A 19490-nucleotide genomic window follows, 5' to 3' on the forward strand; every position below is an offset into this window, starting at 1 on the left:
AAAATGCTTAGCTTTAGTAGATGTCTCCAAGACCTGCCTTAAATAAGCGTCAGTGACGTCCATCGCATCGTAAATGCTTTTTTCCCCTGCTCCAACAAGCAAGTGGGACAAGGGATTTAAACTGTACATATCCAGTTATCAGCACAACTATAAGCGTGAGCAGTATAATGTGGTGTTCCGGTCGGTTAGCGTCTAAGCTAGTTAGCGATGTGTTCATTTTAGTTTATTATCGAAGCTTGTTTTTCTTTATTTGAAACGCTAACTGTCCGTTGTTATGTATTATCATTTGTATTTCTGCCCCTCTCTATCCATAATAGTTTTTCTTTGAAACATGATAGCCTAATATAGCCCGATAGCCCGAATTTTTGCTACAGCGGAAGTTCGTCAGTACGATTGTGCACAGAGCCTATATGAGTAGGCTAAATGCTTGAAAATATCACTAGATGGGAAAACGGACCCACCTGCAAACGACGCAAGCAAGCACACCCTACAATTTCCCCAGAAATTGTACACTCTCTAGTTGTCATTTTACTATACTGTTCATTTTGAACAGATCAGTGTGTTTATTTGGAAAGATTACTGTATATTTTTATTTCCATTGTAAGTTTGGTCTTACATTTCATTTAGGTATCAAAAGGTCTTAAAAAGTCTTAAATTTAACTTGTTTATACCTGTAGACACCCTGTACACAGTCGCGCTGGATGAGAGCGTCTACTAAATGTAAATATGTAAATGTATGACCTTTCTTTCCAACCAAGAAGACACAGCAGTTTGTTGCTTTCTTTGTCATGAGATGTACACATATATATAAAAACACCAAAAAGTTCACCCAGTCATTGTTTTTAGTTGTTTTTTACTTAAGGGCATCAATAGCTTTGGCAACATGACCAAAGACTTCATCCACTGGCAACTCAGAATCAATCTGGAGAGAGAGGAACAAGAAACATTTTAGAAATACCAGAGAATGTCTAATATAGGGAGAACTGCCACTCTCGAGAAACTTCCAGGTTCTGAACTGGTTGCAGTTCCACTCAAGTTCCATATGAGGGCGCTAACGGTCGAGTGCAGAATGAATGGAGGTCTATGGAGCTATACCCCTCGAAATCTACTTTTCTCAGGATAAAATTTTTTGTCTAGTAATTTTTATTCTGAATTCGAAAGGGGAGGCAAAAAAAATACACACCACTGGGTGTTAGATTTTTTCTAAGTCGCCTTTCTGTTCTATAAAGCCTTGAAAATGTCATTGACGTCATACACATCGTACGACCAGAGCTATTGCTTGACGGCAAGCTCTGATTACTTCCATTTTTCTCTCGAGGCATCGACAACACAGCTGACAGGTTAGGCTCTCCCTGTCAATACACATGCTAGAAAGCGTTCTGGCTTGCTAATGTTGTTGCTAATGTTGCTAATGCTCTGACATTCTGGTTCTGCTTCTGATGACCTTAAGTGGGATCTTTGGTCGTAATCAGTCCTTCACTAACCAATCAGCATTCGTTAGCAGAATGCTAGCGTGTTATGGGCAACAACGACTTACCCTGTAAGAAATCGAAAGGACATGAGTGCTTGTTCATTCAACTTTTGACCTGTAATCCATGATGAACATGCAAAAACTACAATCAAATCTGAGACAAATTTAGCCGTTTAGCTCCATACACTCCCATTCATTTTGCTCTCGACCGCAATCACTCCCAGTGGAACTCTGGTGGAACTGCAACAAAATTCGGTACAATGGGGCTTAATAGGGAGCGGCAAGGCTCTCCTTAAACAGGCTCTGGAAATACTTTGTCCTAATGTTTGTCCTAATGGTCCCACCTTCCTGACAATGCCACGGCTCTCGTAGAAGGCAATGACTGGCTCAGTGGCTTTATAGTACAGGTCCAGGCGTTTCTTGATGGTCTCCTCGTTGTCATCAGCACGGCCGCTGGTCTCGCCACGCTTCATCAACCTCTTTACCATGGTCTCAGCCTTGGCATCAATGTACAGCAGCAGACAGGGAGCGCCGATCTGGGAAAAATACAGAAGAACAAAAGTAGTACAGGTGCAAGGTACAAGACTTTGATAAAGCACAAATCCTCCTTTCCGCCTACCTTTTTCTCAAACTCTTCTCCCTGTTTGACCTCACGGGGATAGCCGTCAATAAGGAAGCCCTTAGAAACATCAGCCTTGGCTATCATGGCATCCTTGATCATGTCTAAGACTGTGTCCTACAAGGAGATTAAACTTTTTTAAACCAACTTATTTTCTACTACAAATCACAACTGAAAATATATACAGTGCCCTCCAAAAGTATTGGAACAGTGAGGCCAATTCCTTTATTTTTGCTGTAGACTGAAAACATTTGGGCTTGACATCAAACGATGAATGTGAAACCAGAGATCAACGTTTCAGCTTTTATTTCCAGGTATTTACATCAGGATCTGATGCACAAATTAGAAAATATCACCTTTTTGTTCGAACCCACCCATTTGTCACGTGAGCAAAAGTATTGGAACATGTGACTGACAGGTGTGTTTTGTTGCCCAGGTGTGTCCTATTACATACATTATTCAATCAATAAATACCACTGAATGTCTACACTCAGGTTCAGATTGGGTAAGATAGGTTTTGTCTATGCAGACTGTATTCAGAGGTGAAAACAACATGAAAACCAGAGCGCTGTCTTTGGGTGAAAAACAAGCAATTGTGAGTCTTAGAGAAGATGGAAAATCAATCAGAGCCATTGCAGAAACATTGGCCATAGCCAGTACAACCATTTGGAATGTCCTGAAGAAGAAGAAAACTACTGGTGTACTAAGTAACAGACGTCGAACAGGTAGACCAAGGAAAACATCAGCAGTTGATGACAGAAACATTGTGAGAGCTGTAAAGAAAGACCCTAAAACAACTGTTAGTGAGATCAGCAACAACCTCCAGATGGCAGGAGTGAAGGTATCACTATCTACTGTTCGCAGAAGACTTCATGAACAAAAGTACAAGGGCTACACCAGAAGATGCAAACCACTCATTAGCAAGAAGAATAGGAAGGCCAGGCTGGAATTTGCCAAAAAGTACAGAGATGAACCTCAAAAATTCTGGGACAAAGTTTTATGGACTGATGAGACAAAGATGAACTTTTACCAAAGTGATGGAAAGGCTAAAGTTTGGAGAAAGAAAGGAACTGCTCATGATCCCAAACACACAAGCTCATCTGTGAAACACGGTGGAGGTAATGTCATGGCTTGGGCTTGCATGGCTTCTTCTGGGACGGGCTCATTAATCTTCATTGAGGATGTAACACATGATGGCAGCAGCAAAATGAACTCGGAAGTCTACAGAAACATTTTGTCTGCCAATTTAAGGAAAGATGCAACCAAACTGATTGGCAGAGCCTTCATCATGCAGCAAGATAACGACCCAAAACACACTGCCAAAACAACAAAGGAGTTCATCAGGGGCAAGAAATGGAAGGTATTAGACTGGCCAAGTCAATCTCCAGACTTAAACCCTATAGAGCATGCATTTTACCTGCTTAAGAGGAGACTGAAGGGAGGAACCCCACAAAACAAACAACAACTGAAAGAGGCTGCAGTGAAAGCCTGGGAAAGCATCAAAAAGGAAGAATGCAAAAGTTTGGTGACATCAATGGGTCACAGACTTGCTGCAGTTATTGAAAGCAAAGGATTTGCAACTAAATATTAAGTCTTATTCACTTAAATATGTTTTAAGTATATCTGTTCCAATACTTTTGATCACATGACAAATGGGTGGATTCAAACAAAATGTGATATTTTCTTAGTTGTGCATCAGATCCTGATGTAAATACCTGGAAATAAAAGCTGAAACGTTGATCTCTGGTCTCACGTTCATTATTTGATGTCAAGCCCAAATGTTTTCAGTCTACAGCAAAAATAAAGGAATTCGCCTCACTGTTCCAATACTTTTGGAGGGCACTGTATATATTATTTTACAAATCACAACTGAAAATGTGTATATATTTTTTAAATGAAATACCAGTATGAAAAAAGATTCATATGATAACAAATTACTTATTACAATACAGGAATAAGTACAGGAATGTTTCAATTACATACGTTGATGATTAAACAAGTTTCTGATAAATCAAACATTAACAAGTGGAACAGTAACAGCATGGATTTTTGCCATAGAATCCGAGAGCATATGGAGCTATCCCCATCTCCTGGCGGAACTTACTAGGGGTACAAGCTCTCCTTTCTGCATAATTGCCTGTAGCTGCATGCCCCTCTCGGAGCCAGAAGACACCTCAGCGCGCAACAGGTCCCCAGAAGACAGGTGGGTGTAGCCGTACTTTGCCACCACCTTCTCGCACTGGGTGCCCTTACCAGAGCCAGGCCCACCTGTGAAGAACACACACACACACACGTGTGTTTGTGTCAGTTTTGTGGAAACTGCGTGCTTGTGTCCTATTTTAACCCTTGTGCTACCTCGGGTCACTGTGACCCACCGTCGTGTTTCGACAATTTTACCTAATACAAAATTAAAGTGAAGCATTTTCTTTTAACCTTTCTTTTAACAAAACATTATATCCTGAGAAAAGTGGATTTTGAGGGGTATAGCTCCATAGACCTCCGTTCATTCTGCACTTTCCCATGAGCGCCCTCATATGGAACCAGAGTGGAACTGCAAACAGTTCAGAAGCCGGAAGTTTTCCCGAGAGTGGAAAACTTATTAGACATTCTCTGCCTACTAGTGATGGGCATTCCGGCTCATCTTCGTGAGCCGGCTCTTTTGGCTCTCGAAAGGCTCTTAAAAAAAATAATGTTTTAACTATGAATTTGACTATGATTGGTGTGAAAACTATTTGAATTAAATTATTAAATGAAATCATACTCTACCTTAACCACAATTTCTTTAAAAATGCATTGACTTGTTATGGCTCTCCGTCGAGTTTTGACTACTCGTCTAACTGAGTGTGTGTGAGTTGGCTCGGCCCTCCCTCATGCAGTATAATTGGTTGACATCGCATGTATGATTGACAGGAACAGAAAGTGAGGATGATCGTGTGCGCCTTTAGGCCTACGTATTTTTGGGTTGTGCTTTGAATTAGTCAATTATTTTAAATACAATTAAAATTCATTATTCTATAATCGTTTAAGTTTTATAGGCTATATTAATCTATAAAAAATAGTACAGAGTATATATACAGAGTTTAATGCCACCTACCAGCTCTTACAGTTGGTGTCCCAACTGATTTCCAAACTAACTGGTTTCCCAGCTGTGCGTGCCCCTATCAGTCTGCCTCTATCACCAGATTCGTCACAAATTCACAAACATATTACTGTCGATTTTCAAGTCGGATGTCATATTTGCTGTGGCGAATATGAAAGTATAGGCTACGTGCGCACTACATTACCATTCACAACAAAATAAATGGAGACTAAAATAAAACATTTGCAGGCTCGCATGAAGTGGGATTCGATCGCACTAGAGCAAAAATACGTATTCACCAAAGCCCATTGATTTACACTGCGAGCTATACCAGCTCTGAAAAATTTCCTAAATCGTTACGTATTTGTTAACTACGTTAGCCTTCAGGTAACATCTTCATTTGGAAACTAGTTGATTCAGAAGAACCAAAACAACATTTACATTTAGTCATTTAGCAGACGCTCTTATCCAGAGCGACTTACAGTAAGTACAGGGACATTCCCCGAGGCAAGTAGGGTGAAGTGTCTTGCCCAAACACACAATGTAATTTGGCACGGACGGAAATCGACTGCAGTAATGAACGTGGTTTTGCTTGTTTGATCGAATCCCACTTCATTCGAGCTTGAGAATCTTTTCTTAGTTTCCATTTATTATGGTGTGAATGGCTGTAATGTAGTGCTCACTACATTTGATCGGAATATTACATGATGAAATGAATTGATTTCAAAAGGTATTGTGAAGAAACACTCAGCCATACACAAAATCACATAGGAAACTAATAGACCCATGTTGTGTTTTCAAAGGGTTACACTTATTTTGATTGTATTGTCTCGGTTAGCAGCAACGTAGTTAGTATGAATTTGAAATATGTGGTGTCAGAAGGAGCTTTGATGTCGTGGTAAATAAGCTGTTGCCTCGAAACAACAGTAATGTAGTGAGAACCGTGAATCTCACTCCTCGGGTATGTAAAAGGTCACCCGCGTCAAAGAAGAGCTAGCTTTTCTTTGGCGTAGTTGGTAGTGGTCGCGCTTGGCAAGTCGGAGGCCGAGCGTTCGTATCCTGTGAGTGGCAAACTACCTTGTCAGACGGAGCATGGCTACGGCTCTTAAGGCCGAAATATGCTTCTGCGTCTCCATTTACGGATGGGCGGGCGCACGGATACGCACGGATACGGAGGGATAGACTGCGTTTATGGTTCTCCGTAGGCTGTGGGTGCTGAAAACAATTCACCGCCAGAAGAGTACGTGGCGCAACGTTTTTTTGTTTAGACGTTGTCGAGTGTTTATTTACCTAGGTTACCGTGAATTCGGAGCAAATTTACAAATTAGCCGTTTCATCAAGAAAATACGTATATTTTCAGCAACTACACTGCCTATTTCTCATCACATTTTAATTCAGATGATGATTTACGTGTACTGTTTAGCTGAAATATGAATTGTAAAAACTTTACAAGCAATGGCGGTCAAAGGATTCTGTTCGTCCTGCTATCATGGCAACCCCGCCCCCGACGCAAACGGTTCTTAATACTGACCAATCACAGCCAAGGGGGTCTCTGTAGCTACGACGGATAGTTAGAAAAATTCTGCTCTCCGAGGGCTGACGGAGAGCTCGTAGAGGGCGTTTCACGGAGACGAGGGCGTTCCCATGTGTCCGTTTTTCGAAAAACGCAACACAACCCCAAATACGTGATAAGTAGCCAATATTCGGGTAGTGTCTATGGGAACCAGTTGATTCAGAGGAAGCCTAATCAAGATGTTACCTGAAGGCTAACGTAGTTATATACGTAATGATTTACGTGATTTTCAGAGGTGGTATAGCTACCAGTGTAAATTACGTAATGGGCTTTATTAAATATGTATTTTTGCCCTAGTCGTGAGATCGAATCCCACTTCATGCAAGCCTGCAAAAGTTTTATTTTGTCTCCATTTATTTTGTCGTGAATGGTAATGTAGTGCGCACGTAGCCTATACTTTCATATTCGCCGCAGCAAATATGACATCCAACTTGAAAATCGACAGTAATATGTTTGTGAATTTGTGACGAATCTGGTGATAGAGGCAGACTGATTGGTCCCCTGGCTGTGCGTGCACCTGTTATTTTGAAAACCAGTTGGGACACGACCCCGTCTCATTCGCGAACAACCCATCACTACTGCCTACATCTGCAGTAACTAGCTAGTCCGACTCTGGCAAGTTAGCAATAACGGTGGTAAAGCAAATACGTAGACAAACTCGGCAATCAAGCAAAAGCCCCACTCCCCAAAAATTATATGTATAATATTTCAGTACTTTTTTACATGCATTGTTATTTAAATAGGAAGCTTTTAACAATAATACTGTACTGTTAGCTCTAGCTGGTTGTAAAAACTGACGAACACTAATGATAGCTAGCTCTACAGTAGCAGCACAATGCAGTACAGTTGGCTATGTAGTAGCAACTAAGCCTGCTTCCAAACACGGGTGTTTCATTTTTCTCCCCATTTCTCTTCAATTCACATTTCTAGCACCCCACCCCAAGTTGAGAGCTGTCTCGAGTTAAACTGAGTTTAATGCCACCTACCAGCCTATCTGAACCCTATCTATCTTAACATATCGACCCACAGGTTCTCCAGGACCCAAACGTTGACAGGTTTGGTAATCTCATGCCAAACTTTTGATAAAATGTAAGAGCCCGGATTCTATAAATGCGTCTGTTTATGACAAAATATTTTACTCACCCACCACAAAGATAATCTTGGCATCCTTTATTTTGTCTGGAAGGAACATGGGGATTAAACAGAACAAAGTCTATAAATCTTTAGAAACAATATTATTAATCTACACACTTTTTGTAAATGAAAAATCACAAACCAACAGAACTGTGAGTTTTAGTGAGAATTGTCCGTGTCTCGGTAGAATAACTGCAACCCATTGTTGACAGATTGGGGAACAGATTGACTGCCCTGCACTTGAAGTGCAGTGAAGTAGCCTATCACTCAGCACACTTGTGTATTAGCTGTTATCATGGTAACTATCGTCAAGCACATCACGATGTGACCACACCTCATGTCACGAGTCATCATGACCTACTCTAAGTAAAGGATAATGCCCGATACTGTAGGCTACACTTTGAAGGGTGGTATTCCGCTTTTACCATGGTCACTTGCAAAGGTTTTTTCCTTTCCTTGGGCTGAGCTATAGACAACTTTACGCGCCAAAACTAGGGGGCTGCCATAACTCTACAAATATGCAATTCATTTCCGCCGGAAGTGGTTTTCACAGCGTCTGCCGGTGTAAACACAGCGATTTGTCTATGCTAGCTTGGGATCACGGTTCTACTACTTTGACATACTTGTCGTTTGACATTTACTACTGGATAAGTTGCCAACGTTGTGGCATGTACTTGTGGATAACGTCGTCGCCATACTTCTAAGTACATTTAGAGTAGATTTATAGTTATAAAGCTTTTGCCAGTCCATCATTTTGTAGCTTTTAACATGGAGCAAAGGAAATGTCAGAAGATGACTTTTAGTCGGTGATTCATTAGAACATGTGTTGTCTAGCTCTTTAATCTCTCAGCAAAATGTAGGCTAATTATTTGGCTAAAGGATGCCACACGTTTCAGACAGAAGTTGTTCAATAAATTCGTAGCCCGACATTAAAACCATTTATGGTCGGTTGACTGATCGCGTTGTTGTAACCAATCAAAGGAATAAAGACACAGGAACATCATGAACATTCAAATGGTCTTGACAGTTGTCCTGGCAAAACATGTAGCATTATGTTCTTTATTTATTGCAAGGACACGGTACAAGTAGGCTAGCCTAGGCATACGTAAAATTGAAAGCTAACGCTAATTCGTTTTGAATTTCTAGGCTATACTTGATGTTACATGATGATGTTCAGCCTATTCAATTTAACAACTTCAGAAGGACAAGACAGGTAGTACACTGTTATCCTTATTTACGTGGCAATTGTCACTGCCTGAGTGCCAACGTATCTATTCTTCCTATGAACCCGGTTATGACTGCTTTAAACGCACGTTGGCTACACACGTCATGTCGGGCTTATTTAGATGTGTGTATTGGCACTTTGAAAGGTTTGAATTATTATATCCACATATCAATGTATAATTATTAAATCCACTGCAACAATAGGACAAAGGAACACCAACACAATGTGAATACCCTACAAACAATACTGTAGTATAGCCTAACAGTAACAGGCTAGAGGCGATTCTAGAGGCGATTCTAAGTTTTAAAACTGGTCGCAGCACTCTATCCAACCACTCGTTCAGGTGCTTTCTCGAGTGTTTGCAACCAACTACCGCACACGTCGTTCCCGAACCACTTTTCTTCATGTTGTAAATGTTATATCCTCTTTGTCACTGCGATATCAGTGCTTTGTCGGCACAACGGATCTAGCTAGCAAAACAAACCCAGTCCGCCAGAGCGGAAGTGGATTGCATACAGGGGAGCAGTTTAGGAAGTAGAGCGGAAACGGCTCATGAACTTGTCCTCGTCGGTTAGCCTACTGGCTGAACTAGATTGACGAGCGAGTTGAATAGCGAATGGAATGTGAGATGAGCGGTTATGTGACACTGACACGGTAAATTAAGAAAAAGTGTATTCTTCAAATAAGTTAAAAGAAATGTTGTCACTCGTTGGAAAAAGATATTAGCTTGTTAAAGTGTTTCAATAAATTGTAAACGGAGGCTTTGACTGCATCCCTGTTGCCATTTAGAACGGGGAACAGACAATTTTACTGGAACTACAAGGTTTACATTATGTAAGGGATAATGTAGGCCTATAGAACGCCGGTCATTATCGGGAAAATAAGCCCCGACAGGGCAAACAACACCCCGACGCGAAGCCTCGTGGCTACGGCCGAACACCACCCGTGGTATATTCGTCAACAACCCCACTCGCACTCGTACTATTGCTTTAATATAGTATTTACCCAGACCATGGTATAACACTTACTAACTTTAGCTCACAGAGGATGACTTTTGACAAATTATACTTAAGGTACATTCTGTAGCAGTTATGGGGCGATTTTGTTTACAAATATTCTACACAGGTAGCGTTATATGATGTGAATCACTGGGGAATAACAGCAGTACATTATATTAGAATATTCTAAATGGTTTCCTCTGAATCCGTAAGGTCAAATTGAATCTCCGTAACAAAAATAAATGAAAGGGTAGCTTAACAATTCAGATAATTTAGACATCCAAAGCTCTGACTCTAGAGTCTGACTAGAGTCTAAAACTGAGAAAAAAGTTACATTTTCAGACATTTTTGTATGTATTTTTTGTTGCAGTGTAGTCATTTGTTGAGTATGTTGGTATTCTTAGCCAGATTGCTGCAGTGTAACCTAGCATCCACAAGAGTGTGCAATTGCCCTAGCTAAACACATGCAAAGCTTTCTAGCAATGAGAACACTGATGTAGCCTACGCTTGACAAAATCGAGGAAATGTGAAAATAGTCCCAAATCAGTATATTCAATTAAATATAATTAATTATGAATATTTTAAATTTCATTGTTACCTGCCATGTTGAAGAGATTTCTTTGAACTGGAAATGAGAAAGAAAGAAAAAATTAGCCCTGCAGATGGCTACTTCGTTCTTACTTTTTCCCTTGCAAGAGGTTGTTAGTGTATGCATATTGTCTGACCACAAGTGCTTTGCTACATGCTGAACATTCACCAATAGCTCACTCTTTGGAGAGATGGTTGCAAATTTGCCTTCTTTCAGAATAAATGACAACTTTCAATCTTATCATAATTGTCCGTTAAGTATGTTGTTTGGCATCACATATTCTAATATCCTGTTTGAGCAACAATGTATAGCCTAGTGATTAGCATTAAACTGCTAAAGGAAAGAAACTGTCCTAGAAATATCAGACTCATGCATGGGACAGTCTTTGGTCAAAATGGACTCAAGTGCACATAGTATATAAAGTATTATTGCATATAGATTATAAATATTAAAAAATAAGTAAACATGCCTTTCTTTTGTCTCTGTGTTAGGAAGCTCTCTCTTCAGGCTTCCTTAAGAGTTAGGGGAGGGGAGAAGAAGGAGGGAGGGCCATTCCTGGGTGTGTCAGGATGTCATGTGTAAACAGATCTCTCAGGTCAAGTTCATGTGGAATGTGACCAGGGTAGCCTAGACTGCGTGGTTGTTCAGAATGTGTCTATGTACTGTAACAGCCGGTGTGACAGGTGGAAAGAGACAAAAACTGGTCTTGGACTGGATTTGCATATAGTAGTAAAATGTGTTGTAGTGGTACTACTAAAGCTGAGCTACTTCTATCTAATTCATTCCTATCCAATACCTTCAGATATGTACAAGTTATAATTATTGTGATAACAGAAGTTGATTTTGAACCACAGCATGTCTGGGGTCAGAAAAGTTGACCGTACATCTGTTATTCCATACTTTTCGTAAAAGGATTCCTTTGCTACTGGGCTGGTACACAATGTCCTGGATTTGAACACAAACATAGACACACACATGAACCCACACACATACAGTCTGGTCAATCAATGCCATGGATGTTTGGTAAAATAAAATGTAACCTGCTCTGCTCTCCTTTTTTTTAACCTTTGCCTGGTTTCAGCCTTACAGGGTAACATGTACGGTTGGGGGGCTGTATAACCTTTGCAAATGTCATCCTGAGTCAGCACTGTTCCCCTTTGGGACTTCCAATGCCAAGTATGGTCCCCACAGCAGACAGAACCACAGGTCTCCTCCTACCATAACTCCTCCTGCCTCCTGTATGCCATATATGATTTGGGTGTAATAGGTAGGGTTACAACCTGGCTACTACCTTTTCCAGTTGAAGTTTCAGTGTGTGTGTGTGTGACAGATTTAACCCGTGAAGTTATGTGTGGATAGAAATATATTGTATGTTAAAAGCCTTTATGTAGGTGGCATGGCATAATCTTAATATACAGAAACACTTATTAATAAATGCTTGCTTGATCCTGTACTGTATGAATAATAATAATGTGGTTAACTGGCATTATAGCCATTTAATACAGAAATGTAATACCATTTTTAACAATTTTTTAACCAGGTATGTCACATTTAGATTGAAAATCTATTTTTCAAGAGACCTAATTGTAATGCCGAATGGGTTCTTTATCAATGCTACACCATGGATCTGCATAAAACTGTAGAGATTGGCTTCAATACAGTAGAGTGTTGTGGGATGTCATTTTTCGTGTTCTATAATAACGCATGGTCACCTTCACACTAGAAGGTATAAATATTGCTCCAATTGCAATCCTTTGTGCACTCTCATATTTATTAAATCAATGTGACAAAAACCTTTCACACACTCACCATCCAATCCAACTTCTATTATGCGCATGCCTAACATAGAAGTTCTCTAACCTTAAATCCTGACCTAAGAAGTCAAGATAAATTCAAGTTGTATTATCGATGTCTGTGGCCATACAGTCCTGATATATAAAGCCCCTGTTTCTTTGTGCAGCTGTCAAAAGCACATGTAGTGTCCAGCCTGAACTTGGTTTAAACCCTGGAAATTCCAGAGACAACACTTAATGCCATTCACAAGAACGGTACTAAGCCATAAGCATTTAATCCATCATTGCAACTGAACCCTCCCTATTCTATCCCCGTGATGCAAAGCAGGTTACTGAGTTTGTTGTTTGTCTGTAGTGTAATGCACCTTTAATTTGAGTGCATACCCCTTTTAGGCAAGGCAGGACACCTCTCTGACGTCAGTGCTGTTTAGTTTAGATATGTCATGGTGTGTGTCTAGATATACATGGTGTGTATCTGTATATGTGTTGGTTAGAGGGTTAATGGTGGCTGTTGTTGTTGTGGCTTTGGTGATTTTGGTGTGCGCCACTAACTGTCGCAGATGTGTGAATGCACAGTGCTAAGGAAATGCTTGACACACGACAATGATGAAGCAATGAAACTCTGGCTCTGGATAAGTTATGTTTGTCTGACTTGCATGTTAGCACAGCTTGCTTAGAACCCCACTAACCAATGTAATTATTCCAGAGTATATCTCTGGAAAGCAATATTAGCAGGAGAAAATAAAATGCATAACATAATCATTATTTCAGAGACTGATTGCTTAATAATGTTTGTCTGGCAAAACACAGTGTCATTAAGATATCTAACATCGGATTTGCTCCTCATGTATAGGTTATCCAAGCCTTAGACTCGCCTGACTAATGTCCTCACTGACCACTCCAACCACTAAATGCTTTGCAGCACAGAAACACTTACTGGGAAACAATGAGGCTCTCTCTTTCTCTCAATGTGTAAGCAGTCCTTTCCACTCAAACACATAACCATTTTTCTCTCTTTATCTCCTGTATCCCCTCTGGAACAATAAGCCCCAGTTGTTTCCGCCACTGCTTCCTGACTTCTTCATGTATGGTGCTATTGGATGCATGTATGTCTTCTGTACCAACCTCTTGACGCGTTGCGTGGCTCTATTCCAGTACTTGGGGTTCTGCTGCTCTGTCTGTGTCTTCTGTCCCTGCTACGCGGCGGCCCTCCCTTCACCTACTGCTTTTTATAGCTCAGTTGAATCCTGCTCAGACCGCACAGCATTCTGGGTAGGAGGGAGAGAGACAGAGGAGGAGGGAGAGAGGGGATTAGATAGGGAGGGAGATAGGGAGTGTGAGGGAATGTGTGTGTGTATGTGAATGAAAATGTGTGTTAAAATATTTACTTGACAAACTAGGCCCACTAGGCTGTCAAAGATAAAATACAGAAAAAACACAAATAAAATGAATTGTGATGTTAATAACTTAATCATAATATAATAAATATAGCTGCAGGCAGAAATGGTGGATTCCTCTTCAGAATTATATATATTTTAGCTAATTATATAAACATTGACACGACAGAGCGTTAGGGTTAAACCCTCCTGGGGGGTATTCCACAAAGCTGGTTTAATAAACTGTGAACCTAACCCTGAACTCTGAGTTGATTTACCCTAAAATTGTGAACTTCAACTTTTCGGTTCCAGAACAGCTGATTTGAATGAGTTAAATCAACTTGGAGTATGTCCACTCGTCCACGCATGCATGAGTACTATTAAAAACCAACATCAATGGAACTCCAATACTAAGATACAGTGCATCCGGAAAGTATTCACAGCACTTCACTTTATCCACATATTGTTATGTTACATCTGCAATGAAAAATTGATTCAATAATTGTTTTCCCTCAGAATTCAACACACAATACTCCATAATGATAACGTGAAAAGTTATTTTGAAATTTTACAGTATGGTCAAGACAGTAAGTATTCACAGCCTTTGCCATTTCAATCAACATTTTGCTTAGGTGCATCCTGTTTACTTTGATCATCCTTGAGATGTTTCTACAACTTCATTGGTGTCCACCCGTGGTGAATTCAGTTGATTGGACATGATTTGGAAATGCACACATTTGTCTATACAGGTGCATCTCAGTAAATTAGAATATCGTTGAAAAGTTTGTTTATTTCGATAAGTAAATTCAAAAGGTGAAAGTCATATTATACAGAGGCATTACACACAGAGTGAAACATTTCAAGCATTAATTTCTTTTAATTTAGATGATTATGGCTTACATCTAATGAAAACATAAAATTCTGTACCTAAATTTGAATATTGTGAAAAAGTTCTAAATTGTAGATTCAGGGGAGTATTCCAGGTAGCGGGTTTATCAAACTTTGATATTAACCCTGAACTCTGAGTTGAGTTACTCTTAACATGGGAAAATCCGAAAATTCGGTTCCAGAAAAGCTGATATGAATTTGTTAACTCAACCCGGAGTACGGTAAGTCTGAGTTTAGCGCGTGCATGAATACTACCAAAAGCCAACATCTATGGAGCTCCGATACTAGGATTCACCATGGCAACCGACGACAAAAAACGTAGTCGTACTTCAACACACTTTAGATATAAGTTTAATTTCGTGTTCATGGTCAATCTGAGCACATATTCCGGAAAAAAAGCAACACGGCTGTATAGCCTTTAGCTACAATTGGCTGGGAGACAATTGCTGCCGAGTCAATGCATTTACTATTTGAATGCAATAGCCAGTCCGTACATTGAACATTTAACCCCACTGTCCGTTAATATTACAGGAGAAAAAGTGGTGGACTTAATAAAATAGCATGTTCAATGTTATATTACATAAAAAAAACATTCTACGAACCAGGGGCGTAGGCAGAAATTGTAATTTGGGTGGGCCAGTGCAAAAGTGAGTGGGCCTATAATTTTTCCTAGAAAAAAATACTTAAATAATTTAGCGATACATTTTGGCTGAAATTTTTGTTGGACGCCCTGTTTCTATTTTTTTTTTTTGTCTCTCGCGTTGAAAGCTCTGTAGTCTAGCACATGTTAGGTTAGTTTGCGTAACAGAAATGAATTTGATGGATTCATTGTGCACAGAGAGCGTCCGATGCTACGCGACAGTCGTACGCTCGCATCCAGTTAGGACACGGTGTTACTGTAGAGAGTAGAAAAAATAATAAACAAACTGCAAAAACAGTGACACCTTTACTGTACAATATTCAGCAAAGGCAACAACAAAACACTATCTAAACATCATGTTCAACCAACAGAGCTCAATAAAGGCTGGACAAACCAGCATAGTGGAACGAATACTCAATGGAGACTACGGTAGATGATACAAGTGCAGAGCGCACACTTATTACAAGCACAAAACGGAGCAGGCAGAAGGCAAAAAATGTATCTAAGCAGAGTTCGGTACACACTGAGGCAGGATGACAGGGGAAAGGTAGCCTACCAGACAACAGGCTAGTAGAGGAATCCAGGACAAAAACGGTCTGGGGCAGGTCACTTCTTTAGCCATCATTGTGGCGATGTTAGTACATTTGCTAAAAAGCAGCTAGTCTAGCAAAGTTAGCTGGCTATAGGCCGCCCAGAGTTTTTCGGAACCCCTAGCAACCTCTTATCGTTTTATAACTTGCTTCAACAGTTCCATTTTATTCGGAAAACAAATTAAACACACACACCAGTCAACTATAAATCAGGTTTATATTAATATATCTTCTTAAATACAGTTGAATAATAAAAATAAACAAACAATGCATTTTGATCAAACTTGGCTAGGCGGGCCAGTGATTAATGTGGGCGGGCCAAAGCCGCCCTGGCCCAATACTGGCTACGCCCCTGCTACGAACAAGTAATGCATTTTTTGCTCATAGGCTACGCTTGTGATTGTAGCCTCGACGTCACCATGGTTTTAATCATATTCGACATGATACAAAGTTTAAATATCAATTGGTGGCTATTTCAACTTGTAGTAGCAGTTTCCCTCAAAATAATACTTTTTATCAAAGGATGATGATGATGATTAAGATGACGAAGAGACATTAATGACTGCTGCCGCAGAAATGGATGCAGAGAATTAGTCTACTATGTATGGTAGCTATTGGTAGTTCTCTCTCCATGTACTTTTATTAACAGGCTTTTTTTGTAATGATGAGCATATTGAAAACGATTTGCACATTCTGACAACAGGGCATGCTGTATACAGTGAGATGTTCATTTAATGGCAGGTGAATTTTGCATGTGAAACAGTGAAATGTAGCTAATGTAATCTCATGTTACAAGTAAATTAGTTGTACAAACTGCACCTTGTGAAGAAAGTGCCAAAAACTGACCAAGAGATGGTGTAGGCCTACTTAGGGTAGAAGAATAAAGACTAATCTCGAAAAAGATTTACTTGAACACCAGTTACGAGAGGATGCATGGTCACAGGTGATATTAATTGTAGGAACAATAACCTATATGAATATTAATAGTTGAATTTTCTGAATTTTATTTTGACCAAGAGATGGTGTACTTAGGGCAGAAGAATAAAGGATGATCTTGTAAGGCTATCAACCTGCCCCCACCTCTCATATGGTAAAATATGGAGTTACTGGATGGAGTCTCAACTTGATGGCTCTCACATCTCATTGTGTAACTTACTGTAGCATTGCTAGTCATGTTGATAAGTAAGGGTCAAGATTCAGGTGTGATTGTAGTTGTTCTTAAGTAATTGTGAAGCATTGTTCTGTGGATTATTGATCAAGACGTTCTCCTCAGCTCTAGCTTGTCCTACTCCTTCTTCGTCACTCTTGCTTTCTATCTCTGGTTTACAATAATCATGGTAGAGTAGGCATAAAAGTTAACCTTCATTGATATCATTCATTTGCAATATGATAACAATTATTTAACCTTAATTTAACCATTCTTGCTCTGATTTAACCCAAAAATCATTGTGGCTTACCCTCCTTGTGGAGGGTGTCAATGACTGTCTTAAATGCCTACTGAACCAGCCTTAGAGAACATTCAAATGCTCAGGAAACCATTGCAGGTGTTTTTAGTTAATTGCTAAAAAAAGAGCAAACAAAGAGCTCTCCACAAGCACTCTGAATTCTCATCCAGATGTATTGTTTTTTTTACAACAACTCTTAACAATATTTTTCACTGGATATTTCCAAATCAATAATCTATCAATGTTACTTACTCTTGAATAGGACAAATATACATGGAAAACAGCTAATTAGTAACGAGGATGATAACCAACCTGTAAAAAAATCAGTAATTTTAACAGTGAAAGTCTGTAAAGTAGCAACATTAAAAAACTGTTAATTATAAAACATGAAATAACTGTTGAATTAACAGATAAGTACTGTTAATGTAAATATAAGAAAGTTTGATCACTTTTGCATTATTGCTTTGTAAAAATGATATTGTTTTACTGTAAAAACAACAGTAAAGTACACAAAAACCCTAAATGGTATATCACTGTTTACTACAGATGCATGTGATTAGAACAGTTTTTACCCTTTTGTTTTTTCACCATACATAACAATGATATGGTCAACAAGAACATGTGTGTACCTCTATGAAAATTGCAATTTTACGCCAGCACAAAAAAATGCTGGTTGAATATAATCTGAAAAGTATTGCCTGTATTGGATTGTTGTGTGCACACAGCCTATATACAGTGCTTATGTCAAGTTTTCAAAATGTTATGTTTCAGACTCATCTTAAACTTGACTCAATTAATGTGTGACTACCTCAACAATTACACACAATAAACAACAATAAACTTTGAAGTGTTTTATAAAAAGAACGACTAAAAAAAGTATTCAGACAGAAGACAACCTGCCAGCTCCTAACACATAAATTATCCTTACCTTCTTATTAGTTCATATCTGATATTAGTTTTATTTTATACTCAGAGGTAACTGCATAATTGAAACACTATTTTGACTCAACAGTCAAAGTTTATGTTAAACATACAACACACACTTAGCATACCTTTTTTATTATAATAAAATCTGTTAATATACAGCAAAAAAATTGTGACACTCACAAAAAAATCCACACAACTGTGAATTGAAGGGCAGATAAAGGGTTGTAATCCAATTTGTTGTTCTCTTGCACTATCTGTATTTTTAGGTTAGATTGTAAATTATGGCTACTTATTACATTTACATTACATTACATTTATTCATTTAGCAGACACTTTTATATAAAGCGACTTCCAAGAGAGAGCTTTACAAAGTGCATAGGTCACTGATAATAACAACAAGATAAGTGCTAAAGGGAAGAAACCATAAGAGCATGTAGTTAAGAAAGTTAAAATTAACAACATGAATCTCTAAGTGCAAGTGTACCTGTAGGAAAGCAATAAATTAAAAATACTTATATTTTATTTTGTATTCCCCTTAGTATTAGCTAGGCCCCCTAAGTATTAGCTAGACTTTGTTCCTTTTCTATAGTTAGTACACATATTTAAGTTTCAATATTCCTATATGTTTAATGTATGCACCTCCCTGCCAAAGTTAATTCCTTGTTTGTGCAAACATTCATGGCGAATAAAATCCCTTCTGATTCTGATTCAGTCCAGGTTATGCTGAAAAGTATAATATTTTTTCTGCATCCTTTGTTGATTTTTAGAAGCAAGATGGCATTAGACATACTTTTTTAGACTTTGGAAAAAAGTGTGTGGAAACCACCCATTCCTAAATTATGGACATTGATACAGAGCTGAAGTGAAAAAAACATTACTGGCTTGTACAGAGCCCCAACCTCAACACCACAACCTTTGGGATGCATACTATATGATAGGTTTCATCAGTGCATGGCTACACTAATGCTGTTCTGGCTGAATGAAAGCAAATCCCACAGAGCTGATGTTCAGTTCCCACTTGAGGTCCTAGGAAAGGATAGTGCCCAGGAAGCGGAAAGACACCACAGTACACTGGGGAGTCGCACAGGGTAATGGGGGTGAGTGGGGCTGTATTCTTCTGAAGTCCACAACCATCTTGACTGT

General features: G+C 39.2%; 1 protein-coding gene across 5 annotated transcripts; it reads right to left on the reverse strand.

The window, feature by feature from the left end:
• Positions 1-836: 836 nt before the first annotated feature.
• ak1 (adenylate kinase 1) lies at positions 837-13715 on the reverse strand. Of its 5 annotated transcripts, XM_047050557.1 has the most exons (8): positions 13607-13707; positions 12549-12693; positions 10698-10724; positions 7886-7921; positions 4195-4358; positions 2091-2207; positions 1816-2007; positions 837-922 (listed from the first exon to the last, which is right to left on the reverse strand). In XM_047050557.1, exons 3-8 carry the CDS (start codon positions 10702-10704, stop codon positions 854-856), a joined length of 585 nt encoding a protein of 194 aa, XP_046906513.1. In that variant the 5' UTR covers positions 10705-10724; positions 12549-12693; positions 13607-13707; the 3' UTR covers positions 837-853. The 5 variants fall into 5 exon arrangements, with proteins under 5 accessions (XP_046906513.1, XP_046906512.1, XP_046906516.1 ...); XM_047050556.1 differs by lacking the exon at positions 12549-12693 and having other exon boundaries at positions 13607-13715; XM_047050560.1 differs by lacking the exon at positions 7886-7921 and having other exon boundaries at positions 13607-13708.
• Positions 13716-19490: the final 5775 nt, after the last annotated feature.

The sequence above is a fragment of the Hypomesus transpacificus genome, unplaced genomic scaffold (assembly GCF_021917145.1).
Source record: "Hypomesus transpacificus isolate Combined female unplaced genomic scaffold, fHypTra1 scaffold_122, whole genome shotgun sequence".
Lineage (NCBI taxonomy): Eukaryota > Metazoa > Chordata > Actinopteri > Osmeriformes > Osmeridae > Hypomesus > Hypomesus transpacificus.